Raw genomic sequence first — 23,616 nt, forward strand, 5'->3', positions numbered from 1 at the left:
TCCTTCAGTGGCTCCTGGTTACTTCAAAATAATATCAAACTTCTTGTTCAAGACTAGATGCTCTGCTGAGCTCCCAGCCTCTCCTCTTGCCACTTCCTACTTCAACACGTCCTAAATGAAAGTGCTCCAACTCTTGAATGTGTCATACTTTCTATTTTTTCTCAGCCTGGAGCAAATCCCATCCTTCCCACCTTTGTCTGGCTTATTCCTCCCCTTCTCCTCATTCTTTGGGCTTAGGTTTCACTTTTTAAGGAAGCATTTCCGCATTCTACCACCCATTGAGGAGATCAGAGAACCTCTGTTCTTCCCTTGGCACAGTTGGAAATCACCAGATTGCTTCTGTATGATAACTACTAGACCATAAGTTCCCTGAGTGCAAAGAACTCCTGCCTTCAGTTGCTAATCCTGTGCCTGGCATATAATATCTACTAAATAAATATTTGTTTAGTGCATAGACAGAAGTCCTCCAAACACACTTCATTAGTAAGAAATATCACCCAAGCAGAAAGAGAGACAATAGGAATTTTTAATGCACAGAAAGTCCTGCAGGGACTCTGGGCAGACAGGAAGAAGCAGAGGTCCTGCAAACTCAGTAATGTCCAGAAAAAAAAGAGAGAGAGAGAAGTCTTAAAGACCCAAGCTTCCTCACTGCAACAATCCTTAGAGCTTCCTTCCTGATGCCAAAGAGGTCAAACTGTCTCTCCACAGGTCTCTTCCAGGGGTCCGTGGTAGGAAGGAAGCTGAGTAGGGCAGGAAGAAAAGGAAAGGCCGCTTGGTCTCCACCTGAAGGCTCCTGCCACCCGACTGACTTCCATCCATAAGAAAAGTTTTAAAAAGGAGAGACATTTGATAGAGTCAAATAATATCTTAGAAAAAATAAAAGAGAAAATGAATAATTCCATTGGTTACAAAGTTCTCTGTCCACTATCCACAGGAGGAGCACTTTGCTTTGGCCTTGCTGGCAAGCTTCATCTGCCAGGCCCATCCTCAGCTGTCCCCCAGCCCACCCAGGCCCAGGATCCACAAGAGTACTGCTCCCCCTAGGAGAGTCTCTGTGCTCATGGAGGGCAGTACCCTCCCTCACCGGCCCTTAGACTCCCCATACGTGTTTCGGGCCATGGACACCATCTTCTCCTCGCATGTGATTTTGGTGTCCTTGAGGACGCTGTACCACACCATGCCTGCAGGTCGGACCTCCTCACTTCGGCAGAAGAGGTAGGGCACCGTGTCCACGCGGCTCTGGATGTAGGCGCTTCGCAGGAGACTGGAGCAGTGGCTGCTCACCCTTTCCAGCCGCCGCAGGATCAGGTGGGCCTTCCTGAAAATTTGAGGAGACAGCAACGGTTAAGGAAGAAGCCCAGATCAGGGATTGTTGAGTCTTTCAAGTGGCAAAAAGAGGTCAACAGTCATGCAAAGACATCTTGCCCAGTGACTTCTTAAGGGTGATATTTTAAACACCTATTCCAGTCACCTTAGAACATACCCTCCTCAGTTTACAAGCATAAAAAAAATGAAAGTGGTATAACCTTTGAACTAGTACTTTCACCTCAAAGATATGGGATCCACAGCAATTAGAAGGACTTTAGCCAAAGAGAAAGTTTACACTAATGACAAAACCCCATGACAATAACTAAAACTGACATTTATCCTGTGCTGGACAGTGGGGGTGTACTTTACATGCATTTTAAAACTTTTATTTAATCTTCACATCAGTCCTGAACATCTTGTTCTTTTCACTCCTATTTAACAGGTGAGGAGAAATGACATTACTTGACCAGGCCAAATACAAGGGGACCTGGAGTTGGGCAGAGGAAGCTGGGCCTGAATCCATGACTTCTTCCTCCAACTATTTGCTTTATTGCCTCTCTCACTCTCCCATCACTTTCTCACAGTCACAAAAAATGGGAATCTTGTCCTCTGTGCTTCTCTCTCATCAACGGCTAAATAAATAGAAATGTACCCAAATCACAGCTTATCTGTGTCTCCTTTCTCCCATCTCTAAAATATTGATGACCATCTTACTCTTACAAATTGGTTGGTTGAGGTTATGTGTGAGAAGTACCCTGTGCTTACCACTCAGCTTCCATGCGGGCTACCGTTAAAAGATGGTTGGATTGATGCCCCAGGATCAAAGCCAGACTGAACACTAATCTTGGCCAGAACCGTTCTGTACTCTGGTGTCATTATTAGGAACTTATCTGGAACCTTTTATCTCACAGTAGAAAGAGGATCCATAAGAGGCCTCATGGCTGGAGGTCACAGCTAGGAAGGATCTTTGAGATCAACTTGCCCAGGGTTTCTCACACTGGCACTGGAAGGCCTTTGTTGTAGGAGCAATTATGCAGGATGTTTAGTAGCACAGTGGGGCCTCACCCACCAGCAGCCCCATGCCAGTCAGGAAAATAAAATCGGTTCCAGACATTGCCAAATGTCTTTTGCGGGGGAGGGGGGCCGGGGGGGGCAAAATCACCCCAGTTGAGAATCATTGACCTCCTCTCATTAATATATGGGAACTGAGGTTTAGAGAGGGAATGAAATGGCCTTTTCCAGGTCACAATACAAGTCAGCTCCACTGTCAAGGTGTCTGCCTTGCCTTCTCTGCATTCCAGGGACCCTGTGAGGCTAAAGGAGAAGCCCTCTCTCCTATTGCCCTCTGCGTGCCCTGCTGGGACCCCAAGAGGGAAGGAGTTTTATGACAACGGACCCCACAAATGGGAGACTGTGTTAGGCACCTGTGTGGTGGCTGCAAAAGGACTGGGCTTATGTGTTATGTTTTGTGGGCATGATTTATGAGGTGCCTTTCAAAAAGTCCTCTTTGTATAGTTCACCACTTGGGCGGAATATTTCCTGAGGTGCCAAGAATTCATCACTTCATAATCACACTCTATCCACAGCCCTCCCTCCTTTTGGGCGGGCGCACCCCTGCTTCCCCAGAAGGCGTTGAGCAGTTTATTTCTCATCTCTCTTTGTTTGAGTTCTTGCTCTCTTCTTTAATAGCTCTATGTCCTTGGAAATTTTACTGAACATCTCTAAACTTGCCTCTTTGACAAATGGAGCTCCTGTGAAGTTAAAGGAGATAGTATATTACATACTCATTAACTCAGCACTTACTATGTGGCAGAGCTTCCATTCAGCAGGATTAGGTGGAAAAGACAGAGGAGTGGAGACTACAATAGAGGAAGAGAGCAATGACTGGGGGGAAACGTCACAGGAGGCTTCTGAAGACAGAGGAAGGTGCCTAAGTAGAACAGGGGATGTCCAAGAAAACTTCCTAGTCGAAGGGGAAATTGTGCTGAATCTCATGAACGAACAGGAGTTAGACAGAGAAAGGGTCAAAGACGTGGCGGGGAGCATTGGCAAAGGCACGGAGATAAGACACTGCACAGGTCTGAGGCTCTATGTCTGGAATTCACTCAATAATGATGGTGAATAATGATGGTGAGCCATCATTATTCCCATTCCTTTAAAATCAAAATTCACTTAGTTCTCTCTGTGCTCCTAGAAAGCTACTTATTCTGTTTCCACCTCTGTGAAAAGGGAATACCATAGTACTCACCTCACAGAGTTATGGAGTTAGATAAGTTCATACCAGTAAAACTCTTAAAAAATTATTACACAATATGCTTAGAAAAGCTTACTTGGTAAGCACTAAAAACTATCATCCCCAGAATCACCACCATGACCCTTGTGTTGCCAGGTGCTCTTGTATACCAGGCACTGAGAAAGAAATAAACTGGTTTAAGCCTTATGTGTCTGAATAAGTCAGTGGAAGGAGCCTGGGTTGGAAAATAGGAGCAGCACCACAGGAGAATACAAGATGGGCACCTAGCCATCGATTCAGGGTCTCAGAAAAATCTTCCCAAATAGTGTAAAAGCTGAGCTAGGTCTTCGACAATGAACCAAATGTTTTAGATAGATTAGGAAGGTAGAAGAAATAGATCATTCCAATTTAAACCATCAGTTTGAAATGGCTGGGACAGTGATGAGATGGAAGGCCAGTGAGCTCTGCAGAGATTAAACCATTCAGACTTTTCAATCCACGCTGAAGGACTTGGATTTTATTCTCTGGACAATAGAGAGCGCCATGGGCTGGTCCTGGAATTCACAAGAATAATCAACAAGTACAAAATGAGATTGGAAAGGGTGAGTCTTCCAATATGCCCAAATGCTTTGCCTCCAAAGGCCTAGCCATTTCCTCAGAGAGACTTGGAACACAGCTAGACAAAGCCTCCTTTCAGAAGGATGGGGAAACTGAGGCCTGGAAGGAGAAAACTGCTTGCCTCAAAAGAATGCCTTAAATTAATAACAGACAAATCTAGAAACAGGATTTCTGATTGCATAGAGTCAAGATGATGTATTTAGCTCTGGGGTCCTTAATTCAAGTTCTCGCTCTATAACTCAACAGCTAAGTGGATCATGAGCAAGTTCTTCAATGTCACTAACCAAGCTCCCACATCAGTAAAATGTGTTATTAGCAAAATAATGTCTCAGAAAATACTTAGCTCTGAGTACATGTGAACCATGATTTGAAGAAGCATCGATAGATAGGGACTTTGCAGCCCAGGAAAGCAAGTCACTTAACTGCTTTGAGCCTCAGTTTCCTTATTTGTAAAACAAAAATATAGATATTTATTTTATAGGACTGTTAGGCTGAAATGAAACAACTGTCATAGGCATTCACAAGACTGAGTACTGTAAACCAATGTTTGCATTTAGACAAGGAAGACAGGAGAATTCGAAAGTGAAGGTATGAAGAGAAGGCCTGGAGGTACTGTAGGGTGGGAGAGGAGGAAGGGAGGGAGAGACCAAAGGCAGGAGTGCTGGGTAATAAATCGTAGGGAGTGGAGACCCATAAATCAAAGGCCAGGCATGCTTCGAGCTTTCCCTAGAGGGGAAATCATAGGTCAGAGTGACCACTGCTCTCAAATACCGGAAATGAAATCTTCCTCATTGGAATCAGGACTCAGGCCCACTGGGATGGGAGGCAAGGGGTGAAGAAGGGACACCATATATGAATTTATCATGTATCAGCAGGCAAGAATGAGACAGTGCTGGCTTGTGGAGGAGTGAGGGGTTGGGCCCGAGGCCACTTCTCCGGGAATTGTAGAACCTTTGACCCACCATTCTGTTCCCAGCATCATTACCCAATCAGCTGGTGACCTGGCTATTGGACAGAGACCTAACTTCTAAGGGTGCCCTGAGATGGATAAAAAGAAGAAGAGTGGCAGCAAAGAAATGTTTCCATTGGCTGCTTTTCCTCCTCCCTGCCTTCTTGAGTTGAGCTGAAATGTCTCTGTGTGAGCTGACCCCAAGCTTAATGAGAGTCAAGGGCATGACATGGTTATGAAAAATTGAAACACAACTTCTCAATGTGGAGGGGTAGTCTAAAGGAAGTAATGACTTCATTCATGCTGTTCTGGTCAGGCCACAGCTGGAGAACCCCCATCACTTCTGGTAAGAAGGACGTATACAAACTGTAATGGGACCATGATGGTAAAGGTAACTCAGAAGCAAGCCTGCTGAGCTGAAAGCAGGGATGGAACAGAAGAGGGGATGTTGGCAAATGGTAACTGAAGACATGTGGGGAAAATCCAGGGATCGGGGATGATAAGAACTATGACTTGAGCACCCACTATGTGCCAGAAATAGTACCCATGCAGTATCATCTAAATCTAACCCTCACCACGATTCTAGTGTATATGCTTTTCCCAGTCTTGAGCTGGTAAAAGTGAGCTTGTGGCTAGCCATATGACTTAACCAGACTGACAGAGAGAAAGACTAGGTCTCAAGTCCTTGCTGCAAGACATTCCAGTGTTAGTGACAAATTCATCCTAAAATGAACAGAAGTCAATTTTGGTTCAATATAATAATTTACCAAAAATACCTCTTAAAACCAGAGTCATCTAAATATAGAATGGATCCTTCAATATGGTGGTGAATTCCCTGTCACTGGAGGTGATCAAGTCAAGTATGTTTTAGAAAGGAGTGTTCTGGTGGTGGGAGTTGGAGTGTGAGTTTCTTGCACTTGTGTGTGTGTGTGTGTGTGTGTGTGTGTGTGTGTGTGTGTGTGTGTATGCCTGATTAGAAGTTCAGAACAGAAATTGGTGTGACGCAACTGCCAAAGCGTGGAGCTGCTGAGACCAGAGGAGCACAGTTACTGGGATTCTATCTGTACTTCAAAGTCATGCTGAAATTTCATCTTCAGGAAATCTTCCAGATCTTCCCAGCCAACATAACTCATGTTTCCTTCTTTGTTGCCGAAGCATTTTATTTCCGTTGAGAATCGTAATGTATTCTCTAGTTGCGTAGACATCTTGGGGTGCAATTTGTTATATTGAACAGGGCTGGTTTGACATCAGAAGACAATATTTTGGATGTGGGCTTCCACTCTGAGTAGCTGTGTAATCTAGAGCAATTTATATAACCCATTGAATTTTCCATTGCTTAATCTTCAAAATCTATTGTTCAGGAGATGAAATGATTTTTAAATGACCAGTCCACAATAGCTGTTTCTTGGACTGTGTATGGTTCCTCTGGTGGCCTTTTAAGAATTTCTTGACTGGCGGCTGGAATTACTGACTCAAAACTATTTCATTTGGAGCTGATAGGGACTTAAAGATGATAACCAACATTGTTATATTATCAGTAAGGAAATGGGTCCATTTGACACTATTTTTCAAAGTAATAGTGTGTTTTGCTAGTATTTCTTTATCCCAAGATATCTAAGATGTAAGAGATGTGATTGTTTTAACAAATCCACCATATGATCCAACTATCCCACTCCATGGTATTCAAAACAATTAAAATAGCATATTATAGTGATATATGCATACTGATGTTTATAGCCATACAATTCACAATAGTCAAGTTATAGAACCAGCCTAGGTGTGGCACAATAGATGAGATGAATGGATAAAGAAATGTGGTATATATAACTACGGAATTTTACTCAACCATAAACAAGAATGAAATTATGTCATTTGCTGGTAAATGGATGGAACTGGAGAACATCATGTTAAGTAAAATAAGCCAGACTCCAAAAGTCAAGGGTCAAATATTTTCTCTCATATGTGGAACTTAGAGAGAAGGAGGAATTTGGTTTTCTTTATACAGTACTTTTTTAAAAATTTTTAAATGTTTAGATTTTTATTTCAAAAAAATGTATTTTCTGGTTTTGACCAGAAAATAAGACATTATCTATCATTTGTAGCTTAGTATGAGATATTGACAGTCTTATTTAAATTTTAAATTTTTGGTGAAGTTCATCTGACATAAAATATAACACTCTAACCATTACAAGTAGATAATTCAGTGACATTAAACACATTCATGTTGGTATACAACCATACATCTCCAGAATTCTTTCCAGACAGAAACGCCACACCATTAAACAATGATTCCGCCCTCTGCCTTTTCCCCAGCCCCTGGAAACCACTAATCTACTTTCTTTCTCTATGTACTTAAGCATTCCAGGTACCTCACATAACAGGAATCATACACTATTTCTTTAAAAAGGGAACTTCATGAAAATAGAAAGGAGAACAGTTGAGTAGAGAAAAGGGATTGAGGGGAAGGAATGAGGAATAGTAAAGGGGAGAAACTATAGAATGAAATTGACCAAATCATGCAATGTGGAAGTATAAATATATTATAGTGTATTCCACTTTTATGTATAACGATAATGCACCAATTAAAATAAATTAATGGGAGAACAACAAAGTAGAGGAAGGGGGTTGGGGGAGGAAAGAGGGAATGGAAGGAGGTAGTGCTGAGGATTGAAACAGAGTTAATTATGTTATACCCATGTATGAATATGTCAAAATGAACCTCACAGGAATGTAAAATTATAATATACTAATAAAAATGTACATAAAAATAATAGCCTATCAAGAAAGAATATGATGAATGTGAATGTTTGTTATACACAAGTCTTCCTGATTTCAGAAATGTTAAAATATGCAGAAAAAAATAAAATCATCTGAGATTCTGGCAACATGGTCCAAGAAGCCTAAGTCTGTTCTTGTCCCAATATCTTAAAAATTGGAAGAGAACATTTGGCCTTTGGTTTTTTAGGATTGGCTTATTTCACTTACCATGATATCTCTGATATATGATGCTAATATACCAGAAGAGGGGGAGAAGAGAAGTTCCTTGGCTTAGACAAAGGGGAATGAAGGGAAGGGAGGGGGAAGGGGAATGGAAAGAAGTAGAATGTCATTGGACATAACTTTCCTATGTTCACATATGAATACATGACCAGACTAACTCCACATCATGTACAACCACAAGAATGGGATCCTAATTAGAATAAGTTATACTTCATGTATGTATAATATGTCCAAATACACTCTACTGTCATGTATATCTAAAAAGAACAAGACAAAAATCCAAAAACAAAAAAATTTGTTTAAATTGGAAGAGAGTTAATCAATAAAGCTAAGAAAAAAATAAATGCAATTTTAGAAATCTGTACAGGGACACCCCAGGTTGCTTATTTTCACCAAGTTTAGAGCAATAAATGTGCCAACTCTTTTCAGGTGGGAAAAGTGCCTTTTCTTACCATGTGGAGAGGGATTTCAGGCTGCACCATGCCTGTGATAATTTCTGGGATCTGTTAGCAATGTCTGCCATGGGAGCATACCATTCCTAGTTGAGATAGATCAGTTTCACTGAAACCAAATCTCTTCAAGTACTTTCTCTTTTCTTTCTACCCTATCATTTGAATCAAACATAACTGAAAGTATAAAGAAGGCTAAGAGTGGTCAAGGATGCTCTGACCGGAGCAAATTCTGGTCCCTGGCCACCTATGAGCTCAGTTTTTCAAGTCTCCTAATAGGAACCTTATGGCTGGGACAGCTGGGTGTCAGCGGGCCTTCTTTGAGCAGCTGTTTGCAGTGACCTATAGTTGTCATGAGAATTAGGCTCTGGGGAACACTTCCCTGATAGATTTATTAGGCAGAGGTAAGAAATGCCCTTTTGTCACTAAATTTTATGGGGCTGTGTAACCCCAGATCCAAGGAGGAGTTCAAAACATTTTGGGGTTTGGTGGTTACATAGTCCAAGAGAATCCTAATAGAGTTCATCCCATATCAGCCCTCAGTGTGCTCCTGGGAAAAGCTCCCCTCTCCCTAGCCAACTTGGGTCCCTGAGAAACAGGACGTACTGGGCTGGAGGTGAAAAGACACTCCACACATATTGTATCTGTTTTCTGGTCTCTATGACCTTCAGGACTTTCTGGTTCCTTGGCTTCCCAGCTGGAAGGGACTTTGTAGGTAAGCCCTTTTATGTTACAAATGAGGTCCAAAGTAGGGATGGAATTTGTCCAAGGTCACACAGCAAGTAGGTGACAAAGCTCGGACATGAACCCTAGGATCCTGGCTCCAGGGAAATGTCTTACTCTCTCTCCTTTAAACTTTGATGTTCTGTACACTTGGGAACACTTGGGAGGCAGAGAAAATTTATTTAAATCTCTCCATTTTTGAAAACCTTTACTCAGCTTCTGGGAGAAGAAACAAACTCCTGAATAGAATTCACAAAAGCCATTATGATTTGACCCTTGCTAAACTTGCAGCCTTGTTTTTCATTTTTCCTTTTCCCTCTCACCTTGAACTCTCTGCTCTAGAGATATTTATAGTTCCTGACTAAACTATTTTCTCTTACCTTACCCTCTCTCATCTTTGCACTATTTGTTCCTTCCAATGAAAATACCCTCCCCCTTCCACCTGCAAGACTCCTGTTCTTTCTTTGATTCTATGCATCAACCTCTCTTTCTTCTCCAGGCATTATTCCTTGGGCTCCAGGTCTGGATGAGATCATCTCACTACCTGCATCTAAATCCTTGTCACCCAAGTGTGTTTTCAGGACCAGTAACTTTGGCATCACGTGGCAACTTGTTGGAGATATAGCATCTCAGGCCCATCCTGGACCACTGAGTTCACAGGAATTTTTACAAGGTGCTCAGGTTTATGTCATGCACATGAACATTTGAGAAGCATTGCTCTGAAACATCATCCCATCCTCCTTTTTATAGCATGTATCTTATGACATCTTCCCTTCCAACTAGATGCTGAACTGTATACAAAGCATCATTTGTCTCCTTTACTCTTCTTCTAGCCTGCAGCACAGGACCTGGCACATAGCACATTAAATGAATCAATAAATCAGTTAAAGAAGTGAGGTCTCTTCAAATATTGTAAGGACACTGCTTTATTAGAATGTCAGAAAATCTTAAAGTTCACAGGATTCAGTTGTTTCCAACTATGATCTATCAAAGATCCCTGAGAGCTGGAAGAGAGGCAGGGATCCTTGGTGTGGGAGTGTGGCACACAGGAGAGACCCAGCAGGTGGATTCCAGGCCACCCTCTCTAGCTTCTCCCAGAACCATTCTGTAATCATCTGCCCACACATTGACAGACACCTTTCATTATCAAATTATTTAGTAAGGACTTACTTAGCACCAACTTTCAAAAGTGAGTAGCACATCAAGGATCACTATATGTAACTTAGAATGCACTGGGAAGAGAGGTAATACGTAAATAAACACATAAGCAATATAAGATATGAAAACTAGTGATTCCACTACAGAGAATTAAAACATGAAAGTGTAATAAAGGAAATGGGCCAAATTTTAAGGAATTCTCTGAGGGCCTGGCATTCTAAAATCTGTGGTTCTAAGTAAGATTAATCTAGGAAAAATAATTGCATGAATAATAATTTAAAAAAAAGAATTTCACTGCATTAGTTCACCTAGATCATCTCACAGACAGAAGATTGAAGGCCAGAAAGGTCCAGAGCCCAGGGTTGCCCAGTGAATTTAACAGCTAGGCAGGATAGATTAGGATGCATTTCTCTTGATTCTTGCTGACATGCCAGTGTGGGATGTTGGTGCAATCTCAGATCCCTCTGGGAGACTAGGAAGACCAAAGAAGGAGGAAGCTGGGCGATGTACATGGGACTTGGTAGACAGTGACTGAAGACTGGTTGACTGGAGGTGAGCAGCTTATCACAGTCCATCGCTGAGTGGGTTATCCTCACTCTGTGGGCGGCCAGGAGGCCTTTCTGGAAGATTTATGTTCTGGAGGATCATAAAGAATCCTAGCAGGTTGTAAAGACAAAATTAGGAGTGAAGCTCTGGTTTAGCTTCCACCCAAGTCCCTGAGCCCTGTGGGGAAGCCCAATAAAGTGAAGTGCCTTTCCTAGTCTGTGGCAAGATGGCAGCCAAGATGACTCATGCAGTGGCTTTCATCTGGTGCTCTGGGCTTGTGCCTGCCAATCCACCTTCTTTTAGCTTTTATCTAAAGAACGTTCCTTTCATGTAAGGAGGAAAAAGTTAAAGTTTAGGACCCAACAGAATCTGATAAGGCTGACCAAGGAAGAGATCCCTTTTATCCTTTGACCATGCTCTCATCTCATCCCTTGAAGCTCTCAAATTCTTGGAAGGTCGTTGCCAGTGTTACAAGGGCTCAGGGTGGGAGTTCAAGGCAGGAGCAGCCTCCATGCCAAACGCTGTATAACTCTGGGTAACTTGTTTAACCCCATAGAACTTACGCTTCATTATCCAAAAAATAGGAGGAATTTCCCTACAGGGTCATTTTGAATTTTTAGAGCCTGAAGTGCCACCCACGAAGTATTTCAGGAAGACATGCAATTCTCTCCAATGCTACCAGTGCTACCCTGGCTGAGAATACTGCCCTATTTCCCTGGGCCTGCCAACACAACAGCATTCAGGGCCTCTCTCTTGCCTTAACTCCTCTATTCCTTGCTTTCCAACTGCAGTCAGAAGGATCTTTCTTCCTTGAAGATCTGATAATATCACTTCCCTGTGAAAAACACTTGAAAAGCTTGCCATTACCCTAGGGAGATAATCCAAACTCCTTAACCCTATTTAAAGGGCATTCAGGATCTTGCCCCTACTGACCTCTGCCTTCTTATCTCTTACCATTCCTGCTGGCAGGCACTTTGCCGCAACTATTCGGAAATTCTTCAGTTCCTCCAAACAATACTTACCAAAGGGCAGAAGGAGAAGGAGTTCTTCTGGGTTGGGGAAAGGATCACAGGTGATACTCAAAATGATCACTGACAACATTACGTATCAATAAATGACATTTGAAAAAGTAGCTAGATTACCTCCTTCAGTCTCTGTCTCTAAGATTGCTTTAAAAAGAATAAGTTAGGAGCTGTGTCTGACATTTCTCTTACTAATCTCCCTTTTATAGTGAAAATCTCATGCTCTGATGGGACTGAACAACATTTTTACTTTGTTCAGTTTTTGTTGTTTAACTCTATTGACTTTTTATCAGTCATTGATTTTCTACTAAGTGCTATTTTCCCTTGATAAGACTATTTGAATCTATACCAATACATTTTCAGTAAGAAGTGAATCCTGCTGCCCATTTTCCATCTGTAGCCCTGACATGCCTATACTGATCACCACCCTTATGTATTTGATAAAGTTCATCGTAAGCCTATGAGAAAGGGTCCAGCAAAACCGAAGAGGAGCAGGAAGAGTCTGCCCCTCTACTCACACTCCTAAACCCATACCTGGGCCCCAGCTCATCCTCACTCCTCCAGACAAAGTCACCAAACTTTTCATAGTGAGAGTTGTAGTGGTGCTGGACTCGGAACAGCATGGAGGCCGAGACCTCCATCAGTGTGTTGTAGGCCGTCTGCTGCTCCTTTCCGCTTGTGTACCCGTTGTACAGATTGTAGATCTTGTCAGCTATCTCTGAGAGGGAAGAAGTACAGAAACAGATCACTGCACGGTGAGGGCAGAGCATGGCTCCCAACAAGGAAGTCACAGTTCTGCAGGACTTCACTTGTGCCTCTGTGGACACACTAATCTTAAAACTTCCTGAGGATGTCAATAACTAGTGGCATTTGATGGTCCTACCTAGTAACCGGAGATAATAATGTCTACTCTGGAGGGGCATTGGAAGAACTAAATTCAACACTGAATGTGGGGCTCTGCTGCAGTTCCCTAGTACAGGGCCTGCCTAGTATGTACAAGGCCCTGGAGAAGCAAGACAGAACAAAACAAAATGAATATAGAACACTCAATACTCAAATACAAACTCAATTATTGATGTATGTATTGTACTCATGATTTAACAGAAAATTCCCAAAAAAATGCAGCGGTTGCAATAAATTGACTTGATTCATCTCAGCATCCTCATCCTACCTCTCCTCTGCAATATCTCCAACACATTTCTGTAATCAGGTCTCATTACAGAAAACTGTTCAAAAACCTTTTAAAGAGAATTCAGACTCTTCTACTTGCCAAGCAGGGATGTTCCCACTCCCCCAGTCTCTTCTACTAGTCTGTGCGATTTTGAATTCATCACAAGTGGAAGGCACATTCCTTCAGCTTCGAAGGTTCTGATCAAAATCTGTGTCCCCAAAACATTACTAACAACAGTTACCTGTAGAAGAATCTAGAGGACCTTAGAACCAGGAAAAAAAATTTACTTTGTACTATTTTTTTCACTCTAATTTTTGTCCTTGTTTTTTAACCATGTGCACATGTTATTTTAAAGTAATAATAAAGATGTTATTTTAAAATAATGACAATTAAAATAAGAAAATATCCCAAATCTACTTGCTTTTGAGGTCAGTCTCTCTTGTCTGGTGTCATATAAAACACGTATTATCAAGTTTCTTATTAAGTTCTGTCTGTCTCTCTATCCAGAATGTAAACTCCAAAAAGGTAGAGATCATGTCTTCACAGTATTAGTTGTGCCAGGGTTTTTGGGGAAATGCATGCTCAACTTAAAGTGAGTCACCAGGACCCATGAGCTACCATCACATTTCGCCAGTCTAGATGTAGAAACTGCATCAAAACATTGCCTAAGTATATGGTGGATTTGATTGATGGGTTTTATTATTTTTTTAGGTGATTTTGTCAAAAGACCAGGAACAGCAAAAAAGTTTGATATTGCATGCTACCTTGGACTGACAGTCACTGAGTAGCTCTATGATGAGGATTTAGAGGCACCACTGAGCCAGAGGCCACAGTGTGCTGTGATCAGTTAATGATGTCTGCCAAGGCACAAAATGGGTGAAATGGTGTTCTAAATGTCACCTATTTGTCCAGCTCTAGTATAGACTTAAGTAGAAGAAAGTGACTGGTTCCTAAGAGGGCTACACTAATGGGCTCTGTCCCTCTAACCACTCTTTACTTGTTAATCAGAACATGAACAAATTCTGTAAAAGAAGCAACACAGACGTTACTAGTCGATCTCAATATTTTCCTTCATGCCTGTGATTAATTTAGTTCCATGTTCTTCCTGCTCCCTTAGTTCCTTTACTTTCTTCTCTCTGTACAAGTGTGTGTGTGTGCACACACGTACACATGTGGTGCTAGTTAGTGACTGTTGGGTATAGAACTCAGGAGAGGGGAAAGGTAGAACCTACTTGGAAAGTGAGAGGCAGGTCACCTACCTTCTGCCTTGTTGTCATCCACCAAAGGACAGGCTGTCCTCAGGGTCACTGTACTCAGCTCAGAGTGCCTCCCCCGTGTATCCACTGCATAGAGAGTGAACCTGTAGCACAGCAAGAAAACAGAGTACTAGGCTCAGAAGGAAGGAACACACAAAATCATGGCACAGGACCAGTGGTCCAAAGAACTTAGGGATGCTTAAAATGCAGGAAAACAGAATTTTTTTAAAGAAGGATGATTATAAAACATGTATTGAGCATTGAATGCCCGCTGGGCACCAAATCTCCTAATTTACAATTAAGCAAGTCTAAAGGAAGAGAATTATTATCACCCAAACTTCATCAAAGAGGATACTGCGTATCTGTGTTCTCATAGTCACTTAGGGACAGAATAGGAGTTTGAACTCAAGCAGTCTGAGTCCAGAATCTGGGAAGTTAGTCCCAGTGCTGCCCTGCTGGCTCTACAGACACATTCCTTCGTTCATTCTTTCTTTCACTAAGAATGGATTATTTTAGGTGCTAAGGTTAGAAAGGTGAACAAGAAAGTTAAGATTCCTACTTGCTTAAGGCAAGTCAAAACATAAACAAAAAATCAGATAATAAATATGATGGAGAACAATACAGAATAATGTGAAAAAGTGAAATGCATGTACATTAGACACAGTAGTCCATGAAGGCCTTCTAGAGGCGGGAAAGTTAGAGCTGAAAACTGAATATTGAGAAAAAACAGCTTATGGGAGGAAGACCTGGCAGAGGAATAAACAGCTCCTGTAGACAGAGCAAAGTGAGATCAGGTGGAAGGTCAGTGGAAACCTTGTAGGTCATGAGAGGGAGCTGGGAGCAATTCTAGGTACAAGGCGTGTCCCTGCCCTCCTGTGATGTCATCTGAAGCTCCACACTGTGTTGGTGGTAGTGGACAGAGCCTGTGCAGCCTTGGAAGGGAGGACTGGTAAATGCAGACCTGGCGGATTCAGGTCTAATCCAGAGCACAAAAGTTTTTTAAAGCAATCTCTTTGACTTTTCATATCTCCAGTCTCTGAGTTCTGTGGTTTATACAAAGTCTAAGAAGGGACCAGAGAAACTTTCCAGAGGAGGCAAGACATGGAGGAAAGGAAGTCTGAAAAGAAGTATCTTCCATCTAACTGGACTGTTCTTGTCATGTGATCCTTTGTTGCCAGATTTCAAGGGTAGAAACAGTCATGTGGAGTGGATAGAGGATTCCCTATATTAAGCAGAAGACCCTGGACTCCTAATGGTCCCATATCTTTGCCTCATTCTTTAGTACCCCAACTAGCTCATGCTATAAAATGGGTATAACACAATCGCCAAGTTTCAGAATAGGAGAGCACTGATTAGGTACTTAATAACAATGAGTTGGTTGTATGAAGAATTTACCTGTACTAAGATTTTAATATGCATTAAGCATTATTAACTAGTCTTACCTACTTGTCCACAAACAATTCCCCCAAGAAGTCCAAAGAAAGAAGCTTGCCCAGAGTCACATAGTAATTACAGGGACTGGCAATGTAAGCCTAGGCTTGTCTGATGCTGAGGCTCATGCATCACATCACTGCCAGATATTTTCTTCTAGCCACAGGTCTGTAGCCCTCAATTTTGTGCAGATATAGTTTCTTCAGCCATGCTTGCTGAATCCCAACTGCATGGAGCAGTGCCCCCTCATGTGATTTCCTGATCTTATGAGAGCCTGCTAAAATAATCACCCTCATTATTCCCATCTTTCAGAAGAAGAGACTGAAAATAAAAACCAAGCAATTTTTCAAAAGGCACAGATTTAGAAAGTGAGCATGTCAAGCCTATGCTCTCTATTGCTCTAAAGCCTGCACTTCTCGCTCTCAACTGCTGTTTTCCTGCTCTGGGTTTACCTCTCAATGGCTTGGAGAGTCTGAGCCTGCCTACCTTCAATACCCTCTAACCTCATGCCTTGAAGATTGTTTTTATAAAAGATGCCATGAATCAAAACTTCCAAAGGAAGACAGGTGTGACAGAGGAAGGAGCCTTGTCTTGGAGATAGCCACAGTTGGGTTCATATTCCAGCTCTACTCCCTTCCTCTGTGTCCTTGGGAAGTTGCTTCACCTCCCTAAGCTCATTTCATCTCTCTGTGATAGGCAGACTGTGACCCACCTCACAAGTTCAGGGTGGATGGATATGAAAGGTGAGTGTTCTCTGAAGTGAGTTATCATTGGTAAATCATGCAGAAGTGTTGGCAACAGGGTCACAAAGAAACTCGGGGCTATGAGAACAGACAAGTGGCAAAGTGAGGAGGTAAGAAGAGCATTGGGTAACATTATGGAAGCACTTAGCATCCACACAATAACTCATCTAGAAAGCTACAGAGGCAGGATCCAGATCCTAGCCCGCAAGCCCAGTGGGATATACACTTCAGACTGGGTACGGCTGCATCACTCATGTAACTAGGCATGTGGTAGATACTCCATATAGATTTGTGTAAATGAATGAACTTGAGTGTACTGCATATCATTTCTCAACTTGTTTCTCCACCAGAATGGGAATGTTCCACAGACAGTGTGTGCTGTCTCAAGGACTGCACAAGTGATACCGGAGGACACGGTCTGTAATGGCCAATTTTTATGAACCTCACTTTTATGGATAATTGTAATGCACCAATTAAAAAAGTAAACAAATAGGAGGAAGGGCAGTAGAATAGAGGAAGAGAATCAGGGGGAGTGAGAGGGGAGCAAACCAGGAAGTACTGAGGATTGAATTGGATCAAATGATGCTATTTGCATTTATGAATATGTCACAGTGAACCCTACTGTCATGTATAATGGCAATGCATTAACAAAAATATACAAAATAAAGACCACATAGACAGGACTTATTGGTGCAAGAATACATGTTTTAAAAACTGTTTTCTTAGAATCTGAAGAGAAAGAGATGCATTTCAAGGAACATATGGAAAATATGTGAGTAAAATATACAAATGGAGGCTCGAGGTAGAAGGACATTGGAGTAATGTTTAACTGGGTTTTCCCTTTGGTCACTTCAGTTTTGGGGGTGCTTCTATAGTACATTTCCTCCATCAGAGGAACGGGGTCAGCTCTCTGCCTCATAAGCAGCATGAATAGCAGCCTGCTGGTGCTAGAAGTGGTCTTATGTTTTGAAGTTATAAAACCTGGGTATAATTCCTGTTTTCTCCAATTGCAGACTGAGCATTCTTTGGGAAGTCACTTTGCTTTCTCTGAGTTTGAGTCTCCTTACCTATAAAATAAGTTTAAAGTACTCATATCTTGCACGTTGAAGATAAGATTCAATGACAGAATCATCATACTAATAGACCTGGTTCAATCTTGGCTCCTTAAGAAGTAGCTTCTATTTTTGTCACTGAAATAACCAAACATGTAGGGGAAGCTTCGAGATGGAGGAGGCCACAGGCTTCCCTGCTTGGGGTTGGGGGCGAGGAGAAAAGGAAGATGTCAACCTCACAGGCTTGGGTCAAAAGTCACAAGGCCATAAGCTTTCTGCCTGTCTCAGCTGTAATTGTAGAACTGCTCCAGAGACACATCTGAAAGCTGTTAGAGGACCAGACTGGGCCTGGAGGGGCTCTCTGTGAGGGGGAGAAAGTGGCAGTCCTTGATAATGAAGAAGGGGTTGGAGAGACAGAGAGGGAGAGAGGGCGAAAGAGAGAGAGAGAGTCAGAGAGTCAGAGTCAGGTCTTTGTGTTTCCCAGGCGATCAGGAAGGGTGTTGGCTACCTCTGTGAAGCATCCTCTCTCTGAAGCAGTGATAATGTGAATTAAAGCTCCTGAGTCGTCACCCAACTTTGCATCCTCATTTCACGCAGAGAAAGCAAGGCCCAGAAGAGAAAGTGACCTGCACAAAGAGCCACTGCCAGTAAATTCGGAGTGAAGACACCAGGCTTCCTGGTCCCTTCTCCAGTGTTTCTGAACACACTATGGTGCTTCTTGTGCAGCTGGTGACCTAGGTCCACATCTACTTATGGGAAGCTTTTATCATAAAAGCAGTGGCTCAGAGGGTCAAGTTGAATGGATGTTTTAGGAACCTGAATCAAGGCCCAACCCATCGCTATTCTTTCCCTGACCTTGTTTCAGAGAAAGGAACCCTGGTCACAGAGACTGAAAGCCTGAGTTTGGGCCCACACACTGTGATGTGAGACCTTAAGTACCTAAAGTAATATGGCCTTAGAACATTGAAAAACATAAATGAACAAACAAGCAAAACACCACATGGATGTCTTCTTCAATGCATTTTCAGGGATTCTTCATCATCATTAGGACTTTGACATCCCCCTCAGCCTCACCATCCCCAGGACAAAGTCTATCATTCTCTCGATAAACTCCTTCACTTGGAGCCCCCATTACAGTTCCTGGATGTCCATTCATTCAACAGACTCTTGAGCCCCAGCTACCTGTCCAGGCTTGCTTCTCTACTGTGTCCTTGTAGAAGTGCATCCAACAGCCAAGAGCTCCAGAACACAGATCCCACCTCTTGGCCTCGGCACAGGCTGCACCTGCTGTCTGGGTCACTCTTTCCCTTCCTCATTTGACCCCTCTACTTTGTCTCTGAAGCATCTTCAAACTTCATCTCCTTTGGGAATCCTGTTCTGGCCCCATCTGAAGGCCTCCTTAGCCTTTCTCTTTCACATACTTCATGTGCTGTATGGCTAGGTAAGTGCCCATTCATTTCTCTCTTGCTCCTATGAGTTTGTGAGTGTTTTCAGGACCAGAAGATGGCTCTACCCGACTCAAAACACCTATACCTGGTGTACAAATGCTAAGCAAATACTGGGCAGAGTGAGTGACAGACTGAACGAATAATGCAATTGTTTTGTCAGGTTCATTTCCCTCTTCTGGAAATCAGATTTCTCATCTGTAAAGTGAGCCAAGGGTAATTACATTGAAGGATTATCAGAGGGAATGGGAATAGCAGAAGGGTTAAAGGCCTGACTCTGGAACCACAGAATTTGGTTTTAAATTTTGCCTCCCCAGTTTTTGGCTGCTTGAAACTGTCTCAATTTATGCACCTGTAAACTGGGGAGAATATTACAAACCATGATGCAGGGGAATTGTTGGAATCAAGGGAGATGTGGCATGCGAGGGCTCGGCATGATGCCTGGCGTGTGCTAAGCCATCAGTGAGCCACAGTGGTGGGCACAGTGATCATGCACTGCCCTAGGCTCCGACTTCTGCCCCACCTGGAGCAAGTGGCCCTACCAGAGATCAGGGAGGGTGGGTGGAAAGGGAGAGTCCTTGCTGGTCCCACTCAAGACCCCCAGACCTCCTCGCAGCAGGGGTGAGAGAATGAAACCGAGAAGTTAATTGGCGGTGAGAGCTTCTCAAAGATCTGACAGGGGGTAAGAACAAGGACAGAACCCCAGAGGCCCACGTCAGGCCCAGGTCCCCGAGAGTACAGGAGAATGCGTTTGAAGTCTCCGGGCCAACGCCTGCTCTTCCCCAGCCGCCACATGATTTAGGCATTCTGGGGAGGCAAAAGTCTCCTCGCTGATTTGAAGGGAAACAGATGTTTCCAGGCCAGAGGCCCTGGTCTTGTAAAATGCTCCTTCCCCCACACAGCTTTGGCAAACAACTTCCCATTAGCTCACCCCTCCACCTCCACCACCACCAGCCCCATCCCTGCCTTCCCAGCACAATGCAGCAGTCAGGGTCAGTGGGAGAAACCAGAAGTCCCAGTGCCAGCTCTGGGTCTAAGCAGCTGGATGTCCAGGGCCATCTAACCAACCATCCTTCTCTGAATCTCTCCCATCTCTGCATAGGGAACTAAGATCACCAAGAACACCTCTGAGGGATGGGTGAGATCTCACAGTTTAGGGGTATTCTTCATTGGAGACTGTGGCAAAGGGCATGGGCTTGCAAACCAGACTGCTCTGGGTTTCAGTCTGGACGGTACCAGCTACTAGGCAAAGAGCAACTTAGCCACTGAGTCTCCATTTCTATAGCTATAATATGGAGAGAAAAGTTTCATCCCTTGGGAATTCAGTTTCCCCACTTGTATTTAAGGTTCTTGTAAATAGAACTAAGTAGCACGCCTTTTCCCTGGTACTACCCACAGTGAATCCAGAGTTAAGTGAACAGAAATGTCTGTAATTGGCTGTTGGTAGGAAAACGGCTAGACACCCTGGACTCCACAGGCTCAGGTCCCCCCTGCAGTTCCACTCAAGGGGTGGAAAGGGCACTCAGATCTTCATGACATAAGAGCGGGGTACATAGCGCGCCACCCGCCCCAGAACCTGACTATTGGAATTCAAATGTTGGTTCCATAGCCTACTGTCTTTAAAACTCTAGGCAAGTAAATTAGCCTAGAATTCTTGTCCTCAAGGTGTGCATGATAGTATTACCTATCTCAAAGGGATGCTGGAGGCATAACACACTGACACAGTGCTGGCACACAGTAGGTGCTAAGTGTTAACTACGATTCAATGTGTGTATATTTAAGTTATTAATATCTCCTATAATGGATTTAACTCTCCCTAAGTTTTTGATATTTCACCTTGAATGGGGAGTGGGCTCATGAGTGCATTTTTTGGGAGATGAGGGTTTCTGGGAAATTAATTCAGGGGCATGCAGCCACTGAGCCACATCCCCAGCCCCATTTTGTATTTCACATAGAGACAGGGTCTCACTGAGTTGCTTAGTGCCTCGTTTTTGCTAAGGCTGGCTTTGAACTTGTGATTCTCCTGCCTCAGCCTCCAGAGCCCCTGGGATTACAGGCCTGCACCACCATGCCCAGCTTCATGAGTACTTTAAATAGCAGAACTCAGTGAAAGAGATACTGTGTGACTTCCAAGTCTGGGTCATACAGAGCAAGGCAGCTAGCTTCCACCTTGCTTGCTGAAAATTTCTGGCTTTGAATCCTGTGCCTCCATTAAGAAACTGGGAGCTCTGGGGTTGCTGTAGTATAAGGAAGCGAAGCCACACTGAGAGGTCATGTGTGGGAGCTCCAGCAGTTCTGGTGCTGAAGCTCCTGACAGATTAGTACAGGAGACTTCAGATGGTTCCAGCCCAAGGAGTTGAGTCACCCCCGGTTTGAGTCCTTGCAGCTGAGGCTGCACACTTCAAGAAGCAAATATAGCCCAACCTGCAGGGTCCAGTTTGAAATTTTTAAACACAGAATCCATAAGCAGAACAAAATTTGTTTGCAGCTGCTAAGTTTTGGGGTCATTTGCTATGTCATCAATAGTAACTGTAACAACTTCCAAGCATTGAGAGCAGGGTCAGCAAACTGCAGCCCCTGGGCCAAACCTGGCCTGCTGCCTGCTTTTGTAAATAAAGTTTTAATGGAAAACAGCCACACTCCCTTTTTGTTTGTTTTGAGTGTATTTTCTGTGGCCGCTTTCACACTGGAGTGACTGTGACAGAGACCATAGGACCCACAAAGCCTAGCATGCTTACTGTCTGGCCCTCTAGAGGAAAGCGTGCAGACCTTGATCTAGAGTTTTACGGTATTTGGGGCGATAGCTTTTTCTCACGACATTTCATTGGATCTCAGGGGTAGAAATCATTTCCACTGTATAGATCAGCTTAGAGTTCAGGTAAGCGGTCCCAGGTCACAGCTCTTCTGTCACCTGGTCTGATGTCATAACTGCCTGCTGAAAATCTAGACTCCAGTCTGGGTGCTGACACTGAATGACCAGTGTGTCCTTGGGCGGGTCCGACTGTACTCTTTTCTCCCTTTCCTGGTCTGGGACATGAGGACACTGGTCAAGGTGATCTGCAGTGGCCACCAGAATTCAGATGTCCAAAGTTTCCTCCATTGGGTGCTGACTACCAGGCAAAATATCAGTTTCCTTTAGTTCAGGAATATCCAAGAGAGCCTTGGGAATGAGTGAGCAAGGTCTACAGGTAGCCCACTCACCCCCTGGCACCCCAAATCGACCTTCCTACCTCCCAACTTAGGCTGATTCCCATGCTTTCTGCCAACATAAATATTTAATTCTAGTGCCTGGTACAGAGATACTGTCACTGAGTACTCTAGCTAGGTTTCTATTTTCCAAACAGCTCATCTGAGGCATGATCGGGAGGCCCTGGCTGAGACAGAGTTGAGGCACTCTGTGGTTGTCCTCTGAGCACCAGCTTTCCACATGTGTACTTCCTCCAACCCCTCCAATGGCATGAGCTGGCAGGGAAGTGGGGAGCTGGCTGGGAGAGTTCTAGGGCAAGGCCAACTTTGGAGACCAGTGTTGGTGCTGAGCTCAGGTAGAGGTGAAAGCAATCTAGAATCAGTTCAATGATCACTACTCCACTGGCCATGGTCCCCAAATTCACTTCCATATGCCAACTCCCTAAAATTCACAGTGCCATAAACACTAGAATTCAGAAATAAATCATTATAGGATTGCCACATAAAATTAAATAAATGTAAATTAATTCATAACTAATTATGTTGAGGGTGTTTCCAGTACCTGATTGAAGAGGGAAAGAGTGGTTAGTCAACCCAGCACCTCCGCCGTGTGTGCCTCAGCCCCAGTGAAAAGTCTCCTAGGGACCAGACACTCCACTAAGCAATGGAGTATAAAAATAAAAAAGAAGAGTCCTTGCTTTCACGGAGCTCACAGAACAGCAGAGAGATGGACAGCTGGACAAGAAGTGGGACACAGGGTCACAAGGTGTTGGATAAAAATGCCCTTGTGGCTTTGTGTTTGCGTCAGGTGTTTCCCTTCTTCCTTCTTTCAAAGCAGTGGACTAAACCTTGAAATAGAGTCTACCTGGATGGTCCCTCCCTTGGTTGTCAGTTCTCAACCTGACAGTGGATTTGGACAGACAAAAGCTATGCATGTGAGTTCATTCATTCACTCTTCAAAATAGCCTCACCCTTTTGAAAGAAAAGTTCAGTCTAGAACTTGGTTTAGCTTTTGCAGCAGTTAATATCCTTGACCTGGCTTTTCTTCCCCTTCTAGATTCTCTCCTTTTACTCTAGGGGGTGGACCCAGTAATAACATATAGTCAGACCAATCATTGTCCTTAGTTGGAAGATGTTCATTCAGAGCAAAGCATACAAACTAAATTTATGGTCTCCAGATAAAGAATAAACCATGCATAGTATGTCTAATTATCCCCCTCTAACTTGTATTCCTTAGATCTTTGAAGCACATTGTGGACTTACCTATTATCTTTATGGCATACTGGACACACCACTAAAAGCCAGATACAATTTTTAAACAACTTC

The 23,616-nt window shown here is 43.3% G+C and overlaps 1 protein-coding gene across 4 annotated transcripts in view; it reads right to left on the bottom strand.

Moving 5' to 3' along the window:
• Window positions 1–508: 508 nt before the first annotated feature.
• ASTN2 (astrotactin 2) overlaps window positions 509–23,616 on the bottom strand; it is an 883,413-nt gene continuing 860,305 nt past the window's right edge. For all 4 annotated transcript variants that reach the window (XM_079113408.1, XM_079113407.1, XM_079113406.1 and 1 more), the window contains 3 exons: window positions 14,437–14,537; window positions 12,541–12,724; window positions 509–1,318 (listed from right to left, as the gene is read on the bottom strand). In XM_079113408.1, coding sequence (XP_078969534.1) covers window positions 1,081–1,318; window positions 12,541–12,724; window positions 14,437–14,537 — 523 coding nt within the window. In that variant the 3' untranslated portion in view covers window positions 509–1,080. The remainder of the gene's footprint in view (window positions 1,319–12,540; window positions 12,725–14,436; window positions 14,538–23,616) is intronic.

Source organism: Sciurus vulgaris (assembly GCF_902686455.1).
Source record: "Sciurus vulgaris genome assembly, chromosome: 15".
NCBI lineage: Eukaryota > Metazoa > Chordata > Mammalia > Rodentia > Sciuridae > Sciurus > Sciurus vulgaris.